The 20,573-nt window shown below is 51.1% G+C and overlaps 1 protein-coding gene across 1 annotated transcript in view; it reads right to left on the bottom strand.

Moving 5' to 3' along the window:
- Positions 1–20,573, bottom strand: part of PNPT1 (polyribonucleotide nucleotidyltransferase 1) — a 233,576-nt gene that overhangs the window by 104,194 nt on the left and 108,809 nt on the right. Inside the window, exons 10-13 of the mRNA XM_075338095.1 lie at positions 18,395–18,446; positions 12,662–12,719; positions 3,480–3,576; positions 3,137–3,239 (exon numbers count right to left, since the gene is read on the bottom strand). Of these exons, the coding sequence (XP_075194210.1) occupies positions 3,137–3,239; positions 3,480–3,576; positions 12,662–12,719; positions 18,395–18,446 (310 nt within the window). The remainder of the gene's footprint in view (positions 1–3,136; positions 3,240–3,479; positions 3,577–12,661; positions 12,720–18,394; positions 18,447–20,573) is intronic.

The raw sequence follows: 20,573 nt of genomic DNA, 5'->3' as shown, positions 1-20,573 counted from the left end.
GTGACAGGGGAGGGAGCACACACCACGGGGGTGACAGGGGAGGGAGCACACACCACGGGGGTGACAGGGGAGGGAGCACACACCACGGGGGTGACAGGGGAGGGAGCACACACCACGGGGGTGACAGGGGAGGGAGCACACATCACGGGGGTGACAGGGGAGGGAGCACACATCACGGGGGTGACAGGAGAGGGAGCACACATCACGGGGGTGACAGGAGAGGGAGCACACATCACGGGGGTGACAGGAGAGGGAGCACACATCACGGGGGTGACAGGAGAGGGAGCACACATCACGGGGGTGATAGGGGAGGGAGCACACACCACGGTGGTGACAGGGGAGGGAGCACACACCACGGGGGTGACAGGGGAGGGAGCACACACCACGGGGGTGACAGGAGAGGGAGCACACACCACGGGGGTGACACGGGAGGGAGCACACACCACGGGGGTGACAGGGGAGGGAGCACACACCACGGGGGTGACAGGGGAGGGAGCACACACCACGGGGGTGACAGGGGAGGGAGCACACACCACGGGGGTGACAGGGGAGGGAGCACACACCACGGGGGTGACAGGGGAGGGAGCACACACCACGGGGGTGACACGGGAGGGAGCACACACCACGGGGGTGACACGGGAGGGAGCACACACCACGGGGGTGACAGGGGAGGGAGCACACACCACGGGGGTGACAGGGGAGGGAGCACACACCACGGGGGTGACAGGGGAGGGAGCACACACCACGGGGGTGACAGGAGAGGGAGCACACACCACGGGGGTGACACGGGAGGGAGCACACACCACGGGGGTGACAGGGGAGGGAGCACACACCACGGGGGTGACACGGGAGGGAGCACACACCACGGGGGTGACACGGGAGGGAGCACACACCACGGGGGTGACAGGGGAGGGAGCACACACCACGGGGGTGACAGGGGAGGGAGCACACACCACGGGGGTGACAGGAGAGGGAGCACACATCACGGGGGTGACAGGGGAGGGAGCACACACCACGGGGGTGACAGGGGAGGGAGCACACACCACGGGGGTGACAGGGGAGGGAGCACACACCACGGGGGTGACAGGGGAGGGAGCACACATCACGGGGGTGACAGGGGAGGGAGCACACATCACGGGGGTGACAGGGGAGGGAGCACACATCACGGGGGTGACAGGGGAGGGAGCACACATCACGGGGGTGACAGGAGAGGGAGCACACATCACGGGGGTGACAGGAGAGGGAGCACACATCACGGGGGTGACAGGAGAGGGAGCACACATCACGGGGGTGATAGGGGAGGGAGCACACATCACGGGGGTGACAGGGGAGGGGGCGGGTAGCCGATCACGGGGGTGAGAGGTGGGGTGGGGAGTGGGAAGCACATCACGGAGGGGAGGGGGCGCCAGCCGATCACGAGGGGGAGCGGCGGGCAGCACACAACGGAGGGGAGGGGGCGCGCAGCGCATAACGGAGGGGAGGGGGCGCGCAGCGCTTAACGGAGGGGAGGGGGCGCGCAGCGCATAACGGAGGGGAGGGGGCGCACAGCGCACAACTGAGGAGAGGGGGCGCGCAGCGCATAACGGAGGAGAGGGGGCGCGCAGCGCATAACGGAGGAGAGGGGGCGCGCAGCACATAACGGAGGAGAGGGGGCGCGCAGCACATAACGGAGGAGAGGGGGCGCGCAGCACATAACGGAGGAGAGGGGTCGCGCAGCACATAACGGAGGAGAGGGGTCGCGCAGCACATAACGGAGGAGAGGGGTCGCGCAGCACATAACGGAGGAGAGGGGGCGGGCAGTCAATCACGAGGAGGAGGGGCCGGGCAGCAGATCGGGGAGAGCGGTGACACTGTGGCAGACGGAGGAGGGCAGCGGCAGATCGGGAGGGGTGGGGGTGCGGGCAGCAGATCACGAGGGGTGAGGGTGCGGGCAGCAGATCAGGGAGACAGGTGGCAGATCGCGGAGGGCAGCAGCGGATCGGGAGGTGTGGGGGTGTGGGCAGCAGATCACGAGGGGTGGGGGTGTGGGCAGCAGATCGGGGAGACAGGTGGCAGATTGCGGAGGGCAGCGGCGGATCGGGAGGTGTGGGGGTGCGGGCAGCAGATCACGAGGGGTGGGGGTGCGGGCAGCAGATCGGGGAGACAGGTGGCAGATCGCGGAGGGCAGCGGCGGATCGAGAGCGGTGGGGGTGTGGGCAGCAGATCACGAGGGGTAGGGGTGCGGGCAGCAGATCGGGGAGACAGGTGGCAGATTGCGGAGGGCAGTGGCAGATCGGGAGGGGTGGGGGTGGGGGTGCGGGCAGCAGATCACGAGGGCTGGGGGTGCGGGCAGCAGATCGGGGAGACAGGTGGCAGATCACGGAGGGCAGCGGCGGATTGGGAGGTGTGGGGGTGAGGGTGCGGGCAGCAGAGCACGAGGGGTGGGGGTGCGGGCAGATCGGGGAGACAGGTGGCAGATCGCGGAGGGCAGCGGCGGATCGGGAGGCTTTTTGCCGGTTTCATACAGTGCAATGGCAGCGCGGCAACTTCCGGGTCCCATGCTCCGGTCACATAACAGCATGGGACCGGAGCTTGTCGCCCTGGCATTGCACTGTATACACTCACTGTGCTGGCGTGCTGCAGGGACGACAAGTGACGGTGACGGGGCCAGTCACCGGCAACAGGTCCATGGTACACAAGGCCGATCTCTCCAATCAGAGCTGCTGGAACTGGGGGAGGGTGATCCAGTGAGGTCACCCAGCTCCAGCCAATGGCTAGTGCTACAGCTGCACTGGTCAGGGCTGGATTTCAATGTTTCAGTCATTTTAAATGGCTGGAACATTACAGTGGCTGTGATTGGTTGAGCGGCGTTCGTCAGCCAATCACAGCCTCCGTAGGTCCGGGGAGGAGGCACCACCCCTCCTGAGGTCAGGTACAGGTCCCCTCCTCCCCGAATCTGCGGTTTATGTTAACCGATCGCAGTCACCGGAGGCTCCGGTGCCGCGATTACGCCATGACGGAAAGATCTGTCCTTTGTCGTTAAGGCCCAGGGCACCATGACGGAAAGATCCATGGTCGTGAAGGGGTTAAAACTATTAATAGTTTAAACTAATATGATACCAAGCAGGATATCACAATGTATAAGAAAAAAACTGACCTGTGTCTGTCCCCGCTGGAATAAAGCTGAGCCATGGAGAGGTTTGTAAAGATCAACGTCACAACTGATATTTCGGAGAGATGTTAAGTCCCTTCCATCACACCTTCATGAATGGAGAAAAGATTAAATGTATGAAAATATGCTTAAAGGGGTTCTCCAGGAACAAGACTGTTTTCTTTGAGGAAACTGCACCACCCCTGACCATGGGTTGTGTCTGTCTGGTATTGCAACTTAGTCCATTAACCTGAATTGAGCTAGACTGCAACACGACGCACAACCAGTGGTCATGGAAAGAAACAGCATTCATGCGGTCTCAAAGCACAAGGGATAGAGGTTAGAATACCTTCTATATTCGTTTAGTATGATGTTTCTAAAAACGTCTTTACATACGATACTGAAAGATTCCATTATATCAAACGGATCGGCATTTGGGAACTTTTCTAGAAGAGAGAACAATTGACATTATTGTACAGAATAAAGCAAGAAGTACACAAGTAATAACATTATAGTGTGAATGTATATAGAACAAATAGAATATTTAGCTGTAAAATTGAACAAGGACCCCAATTCATCATTTGCCATGTATTACATGCTCTTCAGCCCTCTCCCCTGGGCTGAAATACAGGTTTGTCATTATTAAAGAGTAAAAAAAAAAAAAAAAAAAGATACCCAGATCTTTACTCTTTTCTAAATTATTTGGCCCTGTTGACAGCCCCTTTCCATTAGGAAGGTTAAACATCTTTTGTGTTTATCAATTGTAAGGCTGCTTTCACACATCCGGGTTTTGCTGAGCGGCACAATACGGCGCTTTGCAGAAAAATCGCAACCGTTTTTTTTTTGCCGCCGGTTGCGTTTTTCTCGCATAGACTTGCATTAGCGCCGTATTGTGCCGCATGGCCTTGCAGCGCGTCCGGTTTTTGCCGGATGCGGCATATTTAACCCATGCGGCGGCCGGATGGAATGTTGCCTGGCACGTTTTTTGTGCGGCGAAAAAAACCACATCGCGCCGGATGCGGCGCGATTTACAATGCAAGCCTGAGGACGCCAGATGCGTTTTTGTGCACTGCGCATGCTCAGTATCAAGCCGCATCCGTCAAAAAACAGACGGGCCGCATGGAAAAACTTATGCAACGGATCCGGTTTTTCCGCCGCATCCGTTGCATAGGTTTTTGAGCCGGATTGAGCCGCACTGAAAAAAAACAAATGTGTGAAAGCAGCCTAAGATCTTTGTTTCTATCTGGAGGATGAAAACGTCATGTGCTAGAACAGGGCTTCTCCATTGATATTTTTTTAACTGGGCCTCATCACAGAGAAAGATGAAGTCTGGGCCTCTCCATCTGTAGTAAAACTTTATATGAGAATAAAAAACATTTTTCAAGTTTTTGTTTATTTTTCTGAAACCAACATAGCACTAGAAGGAGTAGAGTCATTCATGTTGCTATACTAAGGACTGCTGCCTCCAAAGACAGGTCAGTGCGGCACAAAGTCACATTTTGATGCCTAGCTGTACCCTCGAAAGCAGGGGTCCCCAACCTGCCAGCTTAATGCATTAGCATCAGGTCTAGCAAACGGCTAAGAAAAGCCAGTCTCCAGATAGGCGACTTTTGTGCGTAGCCCTGAAAAGAACAGCAGATCTGAATGGGCGTAATGTAGGAACCCCTGGATCTTGGTATACTGCTTGAGTGTGGGAAAGATTTGGCTGTTATACCAGTAATGGGGGCTCTGGGCATCACCACTGCGAGGGGGAAGGAGCTAGATGTGGCTAGGGGCCCTCTCGCAGAGCAGGATGTGGCTAGGGGCCCTCTCGCGGAGCAGGATGTGGCTAGGGGCCCTCTCGCGGAGCAGGATGTGGCTAGGGGCCCTCTCGCAGAGCTGGAGGTGGCTAGGGGCCCTCTCGCAGAGCTGGAGGTGGCTAGGGGCCCTCTCGCAGAGCTGGAGGTGGCTAGGGGCCCTCTCGCAGAGCTGGAGGTGGCTAGGGGCCCTCTCGCAGAGCTGGAGGTGGCTAGGGGCCCTCTCGCAGAGCTGGAGGTGGCTAGGGGCCCTCTCGCAGAGCTGGAGGTGGCTAGGGGCCCTCTCGCAGAGCTGGAGGTGGCTAGGGGCCCTCTCGCAGAGCTGGAGGTGGCTAGGGGCCCTCTCGCAGAGCTGGAGGTGGCTAGGGGCCCTCTCGCAGAGCTGGAGGTGGCTAGGGGCCCTCTCGCAGAGCTGGAGGTGGCTAGGGGCCCTCTCGCAGAGCTGGAGGTGGCTAGGGGCCCTCTCGCAGAGCTGGAGGTGGCTAGGGGCCCTCTCGCAGAGCTGGAGGTGGCTAGGGGCCCTCTCGCAGAGCTGGAGGTGGCTATGGGCCCTCTCGCAGAGCTGGAGGTGGCTATGGGCCCTCTCGCAGAGCTGGAGGTGGCTATGGGCCCTCTCGCAGAGCTGGAGGTGGCTATGGGCCCTCTCGCAGAGCTGGAGGTGGCTATGGGCCCTCTCGCAGAGCTGGAGGTGGCTATGGGCCCTCTCGCAGAGCTGGAGGTGGCTATGGGCCCTCTCGCAGAGCTGGAGGTGGCTATGGGCCCTCTCGCAGAGCTGGAAGTGGCTATGGGCCCTCTCGCAGAGCTGGAGGTGGCTATGGGCCCTCTCGCAGAGCTGGAGGTGGCTATGGGCCCTCTCGCAGAGCTGGAGGTGGCTATGGGCCCTCTCTCAGAGCTGGAGGTGGCTATGGGCCCTCTCGCAGAGCTGGATGTGGCTATGGGCCCTCTCGCAGAGCTGGAGGTGGCTATGGGCCCTCTCGCAGAGCTGGATGTGGCTATGGGCCCTCTCGCAGAGCTGGATGTGGCTCTCAAGGTCAAAAAGGTTTGGGACCTCGGCTCTAAAGGAATGGCCATCAATGAGTCACAAAGGACTGGTCAGGATGAGAGATGTGAGATGCAAATACAAAGCAGCAATTTGTTACAATATTAAAAAGGTTGTCCAAAGTAAAAACGTTAACCCCTATCCGCAGAACAGGTGATATGAACAGGTGATACATCTTGCTAATCAGTGGGGTCCAAATGCTGGGACCTGCAATCAATCAGAAGAATGGGGACTTTCTATCCCTGTTACAAAGCAGAGCAGCAAGTTGGATGATTGACCGCTCCACCATTCATTCTCTATGAGGCTAGTGGAAAAGAAGGGAATTTTGTTTACTTACCGTAAATTCCTTTTCTTCTAGCTCCTATTGGGAGACTCAGACAATTGGGTGTATAGCTTCTGCCTCCGGAGGCCACACAAAGTATTATACTTTAAAAAGTGTAAACCCCTCCCCTCTGCCTATACACCCCCCCGTGCATCACGGGCTCCTCAGTTTTGGTGCAAAAGCAGGAAGGAGGAAACTTATAAATTGGTCTAAGGTAAATTCAATCCGAAGGATGTTCGGAGAACTGAAAACCATGAACCCAGAACAATTCAACATGAACAACATGTGTACACAAAAGAACAACAGCCCGAAGGGAACAGGGGCGGGTGCTGGGTCTCCCAATAGGAGCTAGAAGAAAAGGAATTTACGGTAAGTAAACAAAATTCCCTTCTTCTTTGTCGCTCCATTGGGAGACCCAGACAATTGGGACGTCCAAAAGCAGTCCCTGGGTGGGTAAAAGAATACCTCGGTAATAGAGCCGTAAAACGGCCCCTTCCTACAGGTGGGCTACCACCGCCTGAAGGACTCGCCTACCTAGGCTGGCATCTGCCGAAGCGTAGGTATGCACCTGATAGTGTTTCGTGAAAGTGTGCAGACTCGACCAGGTAGCCGCCTGACACACCTGCTGAGCCGTAGCCTGGTGCCGCAATGCCCAGGACGCACCCACGGCTCTGGTAGAATGGGCTTTCAGCCCTGAAGGAACCGGAAGCCCCGAAGAACGGTAAGCTTCAAGAATTGGTTCCTTGATCCACCGAGCCAAGGTTGACTTGGAAGCCTGCGACCCTTTACGCTGGCCAGCGACAAGGACAAAGAGCGCATCCGAGCGGCGCAGGGGCGCCGTACGAGAAATGTAGAGTCTAAGTGCTCTCACAAGATCTAACAAGTGCAAATCCTTTTCACATTGGTGAACTGGATGAGGGCAAAAAGAAGGTAAGGAGATATCCTGATTGAGATGAAAAGGGGATACCACCTTAGGGAGAAATTCCGGAACCGGACGCAGAACCACCTTGTCCTGGTGAAACACCAGGAAGGGGGCTTTGCATGACAGTGCAGCTAGCTCAGACACTCTCCGAAGTGATGTGACTGCCACTAGGAAGACCACCTTCTGTGAAAGGCGTGAAAGAGAAATATCTATCATTGGCTCGAAAGGTGGTTTCTGAAGAGCCGTTAGCACCTTGTTCAGATCCCAGGGTTCTAACGGGCGCTTGTAAGGAGGGACAATGTGGCAAACCCCCTGCAGGAACGTGCGTACCTGCGGAAGCCTGGCTAGACGCTTTTGAAAAAACACAGAGAGCGCCGAGACTTGTCCCTTAAGAGAGCCAAGAGACAAACCCTTTTCCATTCCGGATTGAAGGAAGGACAGAAAAGTGGGCAAGGCAAATGGCCAGGGAGTAAAACCCTGATCAGAGCACCAGGATAAGAAGATCCTCCACGTCCTGTGGTAGATCTTGGCGGACGTTGGCTTCCTGGCCTGTCTCATAGTGGCAATGACCTCTTGAGATAACCCTGAAGACGCTAGGATCCAGGACTCAATGGCCACACAGTCAGGTTGAGGGCCGCAGAATTCAGATGGAAAAATGGCCCTTGAGACAGTAAGTCTGGACGGTCTGGTAGTGCCCACGGTTGACCCACCGTGAGATGCCACAGATCCGGGTACCACGACCTCCTCGGCCAGTCTGGGGCGATGAGGATGGCGCGGCGGCATTCGGACCTGATCTTGCGTAATACTCTGGGCAGCAGTGCCAGAGGAGGAAATACATAAGGCAGCCGAAACTGCGACCAATCCTGAACTAATGCGTCTGCCGCCAGAGCTCTGTGATCTTGAGACCGTGCCATGAATGCCGGGACCTTGTTGTTGTGCCGGGACGCCATTAGGTCGACGTCCGGCTTCCCCCAGCGGCAACAGATCTCTTGAAACACGTCCGGGTGAAGAGACCATTCCCCTGCGTCCATGCCCTGGCGACTGAGAAAGTCTGCTTCCCAGTTTTCTACGCCCGGGATGTGAACTGCGGAGATGGTGGAGGCTGTGGTTTCCACCCACAGCAGAATCCGCCGAACTTCCTGGAAGGCTTGCCGACTGCGTGTGCCGCCTTGGTGGTTGATGTATGCCACCGCCGTGGCGTTGTCCGACTGAATTCGGATCTGCCTGCCTTCCAGCCACGGCTGGAACGCCTTTAGGGCTAGATACACTGCCCTTATCTCCAGAACATTGATCTGAAGGGAGGACTCTGGCTGAGTCCAGGTACCCTGAGCCGTGTGGTGGAGGAACACCGCTCCCCACCCTGACAGACTCGCGTCCGTCGTGACCACAGCCCAGGATGGGGGTAGGAATGATTTCCCCTTCGACAAAGAAGTGGGAAGAAGCCACCACTGAAGGGAGGCCTTGGCTGCCCGAGAAAGGGAGACGTTCCTGTCGAGGGACGTCGACTTCCTGTCCCATTTGCGGAGAATGTCCCATTGAAGTGGACGCAGATGAAACTGCGCAAATGGAACTGCCTCCATTGCTGCCACCATCTTCCCTAGGAAGTGCATGAGGCGCCTCAAGGGGTGCGACTGGGCTCGAAGGAGAGATTGCACCCCTGTCCGTAGTGAACGCTGTTTGTCCAGCGGAAGTTTCACTATCGCTGAGAGAGTATGAAACTCCATCCCGAGATATGTCAGCGATTGGGTCGGTGTCAATTTTGACTTTGGGAAATTGATGATCCACCCGAATCTCTGGAGAGTCTCCAGAGCAATGTTCAGGCTGTGTTGGCATGCCACCCGAGAGGGGGCCTTGACAAGGAGATCGTCTAAGTAAGGGATCACCGAGTGTCCCTGAGAGTGTAGGACCGCCACCACGGATGCCATGACCTTGGTGAAGACCCGTGGGGCTGTCGCCAGGCCGAAAGGCAGTGCCACGAACTGAAGGTGTTCGTCCCCGATGGCGAAACGCAGGAAGCGCTGATGCTCTGGTGCAATCGGCACGTGGAGATAAGCATCCCTGATGTCGATTGATGCTAGGAAGTCTCCTTGGGACATCGAGGCGATGACGGAGCGGAGGGATTCCATCCGGAACCGCCTGGTTTTTACGTGTCTGTTGAGCAGTTTGAGGTCCAGAACGGGACGGAAAGATCCGTCCTTTTTTGGCACCACAAACAAGTTGGAGTAAAAACCGTGACCCCATTGCTGAAGGGGAACAGGGATCACCACTCCTTCTGCCTTCAGAGTGCTCACCGCCTGAAGAAGAGCATCGGCTCGCTCGGGGGGCGGAGATGTTCTGAAGAAACGAGTCGGCGGACGAGAGCGGAACTCTATCCTGTAACAGTGAGACAGAATGTCTCTCACCCATCGGTCTTGGACATGTGGCAACCAGGCGTCGCAAAAGCGGGAGAGCCTGCCACCGACCGAGGATGCGGTTTGGGGAGGCCGAAAGTCATGAGGAGGCCGCTTTGGGAGCGGTTCCTCCGGCGGTCTTTTTAGGACGTGACTTAGACCGCCATGAATCAGAGTTCCTCTGACCCTTCTGTGGCCTGTTGGACGAGGAGAATTGAGACCTGGCTGCGGGCCGAAAGGACCGAAACCTCGATTGTACCTTCCGTTGTTGAGGTCTGTTTGGTTTGGACTGGGGTAAGGACGAGTCCTTTCCCTTAGATTGTTTAATGATTTCATCCAATTGCTCGCCAAACAGGCGGTCGCCAAAAAATGGCAAACCGGTTAAGAACTTTTTGGAAGCAGAGTCTGCCTTCCATTCACGTAGCCACATGGCCCTGCGGACTGCCACCGAATTGGCGGATGCTACCGCCGTACGGCTCGCAGAGTCCAGGACAGCATTCATGGCGTAGGACGCAAATGCCGACGCCTGAGAGGTTAAGGACACAACCTGCGGAGTAGAGGCACGTGTGACTGCATTAATCTCAGACTGACAGGCTGAGATAGCTTGGAGTGCCCATACGGCTGCGAATGCCGGAGCAAAGGACGCGCCGATAGCTTCATAGATGGATTTCATCAGGAGCTCTATCTGCCTGTCAGTGGCATCCTTGAGTGATGCACAGTCTGCCACTGCAACTATGGATCTAGCCGCCAGTCTAGAGATTGGAGGATCCACCTTGGGACACTGAGCCCAACCCTTGACTACGTCAGGGGGGAAGGGATAACGTGTGTCATTAAGGCGCTTAGTAAAGCGCTTATCTGGATAAGCACGGTGTTTCTGGACTGTATCTCTGAAGTCGGAGTGATCAAGAAACGCACTCCGTGTACGTTTGGGAAACCTAAAATGGAACTTCTCCTGCTGAGAAGCTGACTCCTCAATCTGAGGAGTTGGAGGAGAAAGATCCAACACCTGATTGATGGACGCTATAAGGTCGTTCACTATGGCATCCCCTTCAGGTGTATCAAGGTTGAGAGCGGCGTCAGAATCAGAGCCCTGATCTGCCACCTCCGTTTCATCATCCAGAGAGTCCTCATGCTGAGACCCTGAACAGTGTGATGAAGTCGAGGGAAGCTCCCTGCGAGCCCGCTTAGCCGGTCTGGGACTGCGGTCCGTGTCGGAGTCCTCACCGTGGGACCTATGAGTCGCCCCAGGAGCACTTTGCTGCGCCGACCGAGGGGGGTCTGAGGGAAAAGGTTCAACAGTGCCCGGGGCTTGTGTTACAGGTCTGGACTGCAAAGCTTCTAGTATCTTAGCAGACCATTTATCCATAGACTCAGAAAGTTTGTCAGCGAATACTGCAAACTCTGTCCCTGTCACCTGGACAGTGGCAGCAGGTGGTTCCACCTGGGCCGAGGGCCCCACCAGTGGCAGAGGCTCCGGCTGAGTGAGTGTCACAGGGGCCGAGCATTGCACACAATGAGGGTAGGTGGAACCTGCAGGTAGCATAGCCGCACATGAGGTACAGGTTGCAAAGTAAGCCTGTGCCTTGGCACCCTTGCTTTTTGCGGACGACAGGCTGTTGTCTCCTCTTAGAGCAATCAGAGAGGGTATATAGCCAAAGCAATAGTGCGGCCGTACAGCGTAAATGTATACAATATAAGCATATAAATATACACTTCGGCACCCAGGGGGGCAAGCACCTAGTAACAGGTGCTGCTTACCGACCGCCCTCAGCGTTTGTGTGATCACCAGATTCCCTGCCTGGGCCTCCCAGAGCTGTTGGAGCTCGTCTCTGAAGTTCTCCAGCGTCAGAAGTGCTGATAGGAATGGCTGCCAGCGTTCTGAGAGGAGGAGGGAGCCGTGGGCGTGCCTTAGAAAGTGCGGGAATCTGGTGCCCCACGGTGCTCAGTGAGGGGGGAGGAGGATACAAAGTATGCTCCAGCCCTCAGCGCTGACGTCCAGTGCAGCATCCCGCCCTTACCCCTGACTGGCAGGCCTGGGGGCGGGAATATGCGGTACTAGGTCGCAAAAGCCGGGGACTAAAGTTATAAGCGCGGTCAGCGCGGTAGTCCCGGCGCACAAACACAACCAGCAGCTGCTGCAGCGTCCATTAGACAGGCGCTCTATGCGCCATCCCCAAGGGGACACAGAGTACCTCAGAGGAGCAGGGCCTGTCCCTGACGATACCCGGTCTCCTGTCCAGCAGATTCCCCCAGGGGCTGCGGAGGGAGCACGGTCCCAGTGCCTGGTGACCGGTTAGGATCCCACTTCACCCAGAGCCCCTAAGGGATGGGGAAGGAAAACGGCATGTGGCTCCTGCCTGTGTACCCGCAATGGGTACCTCAACCTTAACAGCACCGCCGACCAGAGTGGGGTGAGAAGGGAGCATGCCGGGGGCCCTGTTATGGGCCCTCTTTTCTTCCATCCGATAAAATCAGCAGCTGCTGCTGACTAAATTGTGGAGCTTGCGTGCATGTGTGCCTCCTTCAACACAAAGCATAAAAACTGGGGAGCCCGTGATGCACGGGGGGGTGTATAGGCAGAGGGGAGGGGGTTTACACTTTTAAGTGTAATACTTTGTGTGGCCTCCGGAGGCAGAAGCTATACACCCAATTGTCTGGGTCTCCCAATGGAGCGACAAAGAAAGACAAGTGCAATGGAGAATAAATGGAGTAGTGGTCGGGAATGCTCACTCCGCTCTATCGAGAATAAACATTCCCTGATCTGATGGGTGACAGTCCCAGTGATCAGACCCCACTGCAATCAATTAGTTAGAACCCATCCTTTGTATGTATACCCGCGCGATTTTATCAGTCAACCCTCTCACATGACAAGATCATGCCTTTTACTTGGATCCCACCAGTCTACTCTTTATCTTTGCCCATAAAGTGCAATGATTATATATAGCTAAGAGTATGCGCTTTCATTGGCATTTCATGGAAAACGGTTTATGCATACTGTGCAATCTCAGGCACCATTGGGAATAATCTTATTTCACATATGTAAGGGAATGTGTTTCTAATACCTTTCAGTGCTTCCTCTGTGTCAAGTCTGACTTTGTTCACAGATTCATCTCTAGAGATCTGTTGGGGGGAAAAAAAAGCGTGAAAGTCTCAGTATATTGCTTGCAATAGACCTGCCCACCGATAACACTGGGGACTATCCTACACACAAGCTAAGTAGCGGGTAAAGTGAGCAGGGTGAGAGTAGTGCAGGGGATAGATCTGGTGAGAGATGCTTCATTTATTATTTTATCTAATTATTTACCTTTGTGCTGATCAACAAATACAGTGATGTCCAGAAATATTTACCCAGTGACACCAATGTTGGTATTTTAGCCTTTTACCAAAACATAATCAGTTATATCATCTGACATGGGCCTAAAGTGCAGACACCGCTTTAATTCGAGGGTATTCACATCCTCCTTGGAGTAAGGGATTAGGCATTAAAGCTCTTTAACCCCTTCACGCCATGGCAATATTCGTTTTAGTTTTTTTCTTCCCCTTCTACCAAAAGGCATCATTTTTTTTCCCGTCAATATATCAATAAAGGCGCTTGTTTTTTGTTGGATGAGTTGTACTTTTGAATCACAACATTCACTTTACCATATATTGTACTGGAATACAGGTAAAAAATTCCAAATGCTGTGAAAAAGTGCAATTCCACAATTGTTTTTATTTTCCATGTTCAGTATATGGTAAAACTGACCAGGCAATGTGATTCCCAAGGGCAGTACAAGTACATATATACCATACATGTATATACTTGAAGCTGCGATTATCCACTCGCTTGTGCTGTACAGAGCAGAGCATCAGCCTGGCTCAATACAGCAAAAATGATGACTTCCTATGAATACTGGTTCAGAGTACCAGTACGTCATAAGTCATGAAGAGGATAATATGTGGCTGCTTCTTTTTCAAAGTGTCAAAGGTAATTGAACAATTATCTCCGCTCTTTAATGTGCTGCATTGGCTAGTCCCTTGTTAATCATCAATTAAGCAGGTAAAAGGTCTGGCGCTGATTCTAGGTGTGGCATAAGCGGTTGCTGTGAACCTACAACATGTGGTCAAAGCAGGGCTGTGGAGTCAGAATCAGACTTAGTATAAAATGGACTAACTCAGACTCCTAAAATATATAATAAATTAGATACAGCAGTTCAATGCAGTATGTGCTGAACATTCTTCATAAGAAATTTGGAAAGTTATGAAATCTAATATATAAAGCTGAATGAATGTATGTATGTATGTATGTATGTATGTATGTATGTATGTATGTATGTATGTATGTATGTATGTATGTATGTATGAGCAAAACAGAATCTCAGTTTCACCATACCAAAGTTAATTATAAGGTGAGGAGAGAGGTAAATCACCCCACCCACACAACTTCCATGAGTAAAGCAAGAAACAGGAGGATAAAGGAGTTTTTGTGTTTGTCCTCTCTGCAGGCCGGTTTAAATCGTGGTGACGTAGGCGGAAGTCCGTACATGGGCGGCGATTTAAACCGGCCTGCAGAGAGGACAAACGCCACTCTCCCTCCCTGAAGAAGCCGTAGATGGGGATATTCTTCTCCCCTAGGTGAAACGTACGTCGGTGGGTGTGGGGGGTACTCTGCCACCCAGGGGACACTTCTATAAGACTTGTACTGCCCTGATCTGCCAATGGTATGTGTCCTGCACATCGCTGTGTATTATCATCACCATTATTGCTATGTTTGCACTCCAGCACTTTATTTAGGGAAGCTGTCGCTAATTGCATGACTTTAACTTATTGCTACTGATATTTTTTCAGCTTCCCCACTGCTATCCCCTTTTTTCTGTACCTAGCATTCCCTGTATAGTGCTGCTATTCTCTGACATTTTAAACGGGTATATTGCAATCTCCTTTTTGCTGGCACATAGCACTTTGTTGATGTGTACATGTGATGTGTAGGTGACAGCACCTGCTTCAAGCATTAACTTCCACTCCTTGGCACTGGCCTTTTCACATCGTAATTACTTGCTATACGTTCTGTGTCCCCTTCAACCTTTTTTTATCCTCCATGTTTTTCAGATGTGTTTACCATCATCTGTTGCCTTTTGTCTGTTCATGTAATTTACTTTAAAAAAAACTTTATAAAAATTGTTTATAAAAAAAATAAAAGACACTGTTTTTCACACAAAAAAATCCTTTATCCTCCTGTTTCTTGCTGTATGTATGTATGTATGTATGTGTGTATGTCCGGGATTGGCATCTGCACCGTCGCAGCTACAGCCACAAAATTTTGCACACTCAAAAGTCTGGACCCAGAGAGCGTCATAGGCTATGTTGTGAGGCGAAATTTTAACCCCGCGCGTTCCAATTTACCAATCAATTTTGCCCCTAACTACATAATGGGGAAAAAGTGAAACGAAAAGTGTATCTGCACCGTCGCATTTACAATCACGAAATTTTGCATAGACACCTCATGTGACCCAGGGAACGTCATAGACTATGTTTTGACAGGAAAATTAAACCCCGCGCTTTACAGTTACTCTCCAAAAAACATGACTCCATTAAAGTAAATGGAGCCTGGAACTACATGTTATTAGTAGGCGCTGTGATTGGTTGCTATAAGAACAAAAGACATTCATAGTATAAGAAGCTTATATGTGAGGTAATAAGATGTCGGTGGGGAGACAGACCTGGAAAGAGACAGACCTGGAAAGAGACAGACCTGGAAAGAGACAGACCTGGAAAGAGACAGACCTGGAAAGAGACAGACCTGGAAAGAGACAGACCTGGAAAGAGACAGACCTGGAAAGAGACAGACCTGGAAAGAGACAGACCTGGAAAGAGACAGACCTGGAAAGAGACAGACCTGGAAAGAGACAGACCTGGAAAGAGACAGACCTGGAAAGAGACAGACCTGGAAAGAGACAGACCTGGAAAGAGACAGACCTGGAAAGAGACAGACCTGGAAAGAGACAGACCTGGAAAGAGACAGACCTGGAAAGAGACAGACCTGGAAAGAGACAGACCTGGAAAGAGACAGACCTGGAAAGAGACAGACCTGGAAAGAGACAGACCTGGAAAGAGACAGACCTGGAAAGAGACAGACCTGGAAAGAGACAGACCTGGAAAGAGACAGACCTGGAAAGAGACAGACCTGGAAAGAGACAGACCGAGCACATGACTTGGCCAATTTAGTTAAATCTGGGTGGAATATCTGGGGTGTTGAAATATATGTTGTGAAATGCTTCTATTAGCTTAGTTTGCCTTTTAATAATTACATTTCTATTTGTTTTGTGGTTTTTGTGTGCAGAATAAATTTTTGTTAATACATTCTATTTTGTTAACAACAGTTATTAACCCGGGCGAAGCCGGGTAGTACAGCTAGTGTCCTATAAATGTCTGTTCTGTTCCTGATCTAAGGATCTAGGCTTTTAGTTGAGTTGAACCTGTGCTGCACTTTATGTACATGCTCAGTGTAGCGCCTCCTCTACAGATCAGAGGAAAAAGCACTGGGAAGGAAGGAACGCCTACCCTCATCTCAGAACTGCTGGAGTGAGCAGGAAAACAGAATTAAGTAAAGTTCTTCATGAGCCATGTATGAGGAAGTTGGAGTCAGGGAAATTGAGGGGCTGGGGGTTTGGCTTACCGACTCCACAGCCCTGGGTCAACAGATCTCTCAATGGAAGAGAAACAGATCACCGAGTTGCCAAATAAACAGTTTGGTACATACTGGGGGAAAAAAAAAAAAAAGTGCTCTGGTGAGCTTGGGAACTCCAAAAGGCCTGGTTGTTCACGGAAGACAACCGTGGTGGATTATCACAGAATCCTTTCCATAAAGAAATATCCCTTCACAATATCCACCTAAGAACAACTCTCCAGGAATTAGGTGTTTCGATCTCTATGTCTGCCATAAAGAGAAGACTTCATGAGAGCAAATACAATACAAAGGACCCACCACCATTAATCCGCCTTAAAAGGCGAGATTAGACTTTGCAAGGAAAAAAACAAAAAAACAAAAACACACACACACACACACACACACACACACACACACATCTAAAGAAGCCGCCCAGTCCTGGCAAAACATGAAAAGTTAACACTAAGGTCAACCTTTACCAGAATGATGGAAAGAAGAAAGTGTGGAGAAGGCATGGTACGGCTCATGAACCAAAGCATACCACATCATCAGTGACACATGGTGGAGGCAGTGTGAAGGTCGTGCATGCATGGCTGCCAGTGGCCCTGGGTCCCTAGTGTTTATTGATGTGGGGTTTACACAAAAAAAAAATAAAACAAAATGTACTATTTGAAACTGTGGGGAAGATTGCAGATATCGCGATGTCATTTAGGCTATTTTTTATGTCGGATTTGGTCGTTATAGGAGTGATATGTAAGCTGAGGCACAATTTGTGAAATCTAGGGTGGCAATCTCCATGGCAAGGTAGGGCTCTCCTGTGTAAGGAGTTTTCTGTCCATCTAACGTTTTGTTTTCTTGATAGCAAACTGTGCTAGGGATTTTTTCTGCTTCCCTTTTTTCTATTTTAAACTGTGTATCTCAATAAAGTGTTTTAAATTAATCAAATTTTTTTATAGTACTTTTTTTTTCAATTAAACAATTTTTTGTTGATGCATTATATTGAATGGGGAGTCTTATTGATGATGTGACTGAAGACAGAAGCAGCTGGATGAATTCTGAAGTGTACAGGGCGATACTTTCTGCTCAGATTCAACCAAATGCAGAAAGGTAGATTGGACGGCGCTTCACCGTCACTGTTCATTGTTCAATGAACAATGACCCAAAATATACTGCGAAAGCAACACAGGAAAAAAGTAAAATATTTTACAATGGCCGAGTCAATGAATGTAAAAAACACCATTATTATACTCACCTAGGGGCAATCCGGTCCGATGGGTGTCGCTGCTCTCGGTCTGGCACCTCCTCCATCTTGTATAGTCACTGTCCTCCTTCTCAGCCCCATGTGGATTATTATTATTATAGCGCCATTTATTCCATGGCGCTTTACAAGTGAAAAGGGTATACATAAAATCAAATACAACAAACATTAACAATACAAAAACAGACTGGTATAGGAGGAGAAAGACCCCTACCCTCAAGGGCTCACAGTCTACAGGGATGATTTGTCCTCGGTCATCCACATAGAGGCCTCCATTGCGCCCCTGCGCAGCGTACTTTGATCTTCCCTGCTGAGGGCAGAGCAAAGTATTGCAGTGCGCAGGTGGTCTTAACCTTTCCTCGAGCCTGCGCATTACAGTACATTGCTCTGCCCTCAGCAGGAGAGATCACTGTGCACATGCGTGCAATCGCCGACTGTGTGCTTGACTAAGGACGCATCAGCCACAATGGGCTCAGAAGGACGGCGACTGCACAAAATAGGGTAGGCGCCGGACCGCAAGCAGCAACACCCATCGGACCAGGCTGCCCCCTAGGTGAGTATTATAAAGGTGTTTTTTACATTCTACAGAACAGTCTGGGCTCTTATATACAGTATCCTAGAGTACTGTATATATGAGCTCACTGGTGGTGGCCACAGCTCATAACGTGACAGGTTCCCTTTAATGAATCCTGAAAGTCTCCAACTGCATCTCAGTCGTTTAATTTTAAATAAAAAATAGCGGCATGAGGAGCCCAAATCACCAAGACTCGGTCACTGTCCAAATTTTTCTGTACCTAACTGTATAAATGCAAAAAAATACCCCTGCAGATTTTCAGCAATGAAATTGACCAATATCACTAGTGAATAGAATATAAAAGTTTTCACACTTACTTTGTCATGAGTCACATCGGAAAAAATTGTATACAGCCTTTCAGATGCAATCCTGGGGAAAATAAAGAGGTGCATGAGAAGTGAAATCAGTAAGGAGCGGGACTTTCTCACAGGGCTGTTGAGTCGGAGTTCATTTTGGTGGAGTCTGAGTCGATACAAAAATGAACCGACTCAGACTCCTAAAATATATAATAAATTGGGGACAGTAGAGCAATGCAGAGTGTACTGAATATTTTTTCATAGGAATTTGGGAAAGTTATGAAATGTCCTATAAATGTCGGTTCTATTCCTGATCTAAGGCTGCATTCACACAGCGTTTTTGCTGCGTTTTTTGAGGATACGTTTGTCAGCTGCAAAAGCAGATCAGCTTTTTAAATAACTGCATCACCCGAAAGGTTTTTGAGCTCATAAATAATGCTTTCAATAGCAAAAGCAAATTAGAAAAAGGCGACACAAACTGACTGCTCATTCTTTGTGAGGATCCAAACAAAACGATGTGTCTGAATGTCCTATCTTGAAACCCAGAGTCACTGCATTTCACTGAATTATTTTGCCATCAATGTTCGATATGTTTGTAACAAGAAAGAAATTGTTAGCAAGACACTGGCAGTAAAAGATAGTAAAGCTCCTCACACCAGCCAGTTTCTCCAGTCCTTAGTGGGAAAAAGTTCTGCAAGATTAGGAACTCAAAAAAGAACAGGTTCTTGCTATTTTAACGAACAATGCTTCAAACATAAGTACAATTAAACTGATGAATGAGAGTAATGAACAACAGCTAGAAGAAAATTTAGGATTCAGTATGTGTGAGATGGAGCCACAGTGCTGCTCATGTAACTGAGGAACAAACAGATATTACAACAGAAGAACAGCAAAATGATACTTTAGGATTAGATGATCTTGTTGAAGCTGCTTCAAAACACTTTCATATTCATCACATGCGCTGTGTTGTGCACACGCTGCAGCTGGCAATAAGAGACAGTTTTGCAAGAGGGACCCCAGTTTCACACATCCGGCTTTTCGCCAGTTTGGCGGATGCGACACACTCCAGTACAGTGTATACAGTACAGTGGCAGCGCAACAAACGCCGGTCACATGCTGTCATGTGACCGGAGCATGTGACCCGGAAGTTGCAGCGCTGCCACTGTACTGTATCGTACTGTACTGGCGTGCGCCGCATCCTCCAAATCGGCGAAAAGCCGGATGTGTGAAACTGGGCGGACATGCTGGAAATCTAATTGGAAAAGTGAGGAAGTTGGTTATTGCCGCCAGAACCCCTAAAATTGATTCCATCTTGAAAAGACGTTCTGGGAAAGGGGCAATTGTTGATCAAGCCACTCTGTGAGGCAGCACTTATTTAATGACTGAGCGATTGCTTGAACTAAAAATCGTTTCTGCTGGAAACACATCTATGCGAGTAAAATCGGTCCGACTGGGCTGAAAAGAAGGGAATTTTGTTACTTACCGTAAATTCCTTTTCTTCTAGCTCCTATTGGGAGACCCAGACGATTGGGTGTATAGCACTGCCTCCGGAGGCCACACAAAGCAATTACACTAAAAAGTGTAAGGCCCCTCCCCTTCTGGCTATACACCCCCAGTGGGATCACTGGCTCACCAGTTTTAGTGCAAAAGCAAGAAGGAGGAAAGCCAATAACTGGTTTAAACAAATTCACTCCGAAGTAACGTCGGAGAACTGAAAATCGTTCAACATGAACAACATGTGTACCCGAAAAACAACCAAAAGTCCCGAAGGACAACAGGGCGGGTGCTGGGTCTCCCAATAGGAGCTAGAAGAAAAGGAATTTACGGTAAGTAACAAAATTCCCTTCTTCTTCGGCGCTCCATTGGGAGACCCAGACGATTGGGACGTCCAAAAGCTGTCCCTGGGTGGGTAAAGAAATACCTCATGTTAGAGCTGCGAAGACAGCCCTCCCCTACGGGGAGGCAACTGCCGCCTGCAGGACTCTTCTACCTAGGCTGGCGTCCGCCGAAGCATAGGTATGCACCTGATAATGTTTGGTGAAAGTGTGCAGACTCGACCAGGTAGCTGCCTGGCACACCTGTTGAGCCGTAGCCTGGTGTCGCAATGCCCAGGACGCACCCACGGCTCTGGTAGAATGGGCCTTCAGCCCTGATGGAACCGTAAGCCCAGCAGAACGGTAGGCTTCAAGAATTGGTTCTT

Source organism: Anomaloglossus baeobatrachus, chromosome 3 (assembly GCF_048569485.1).
Source record: "Anomaloglossus baeobatrachus isolate aAnoBae1 chromosome 3, aAnoBae1.hap1, whole genome shotgun sequence".
NCBI classification, from domain to species: Eukaryota; Metazoa; Chordata; class Amphibia; order Anura; family Aromobatidae; genus Anomaloglossus; species Anomaloglossus baeobatrachus.
The sequence above is the reverse complement of the archived record's forward strand: the minus strand, read 5'-3'. Positions and strand labels throughout refer to the sequence as shown.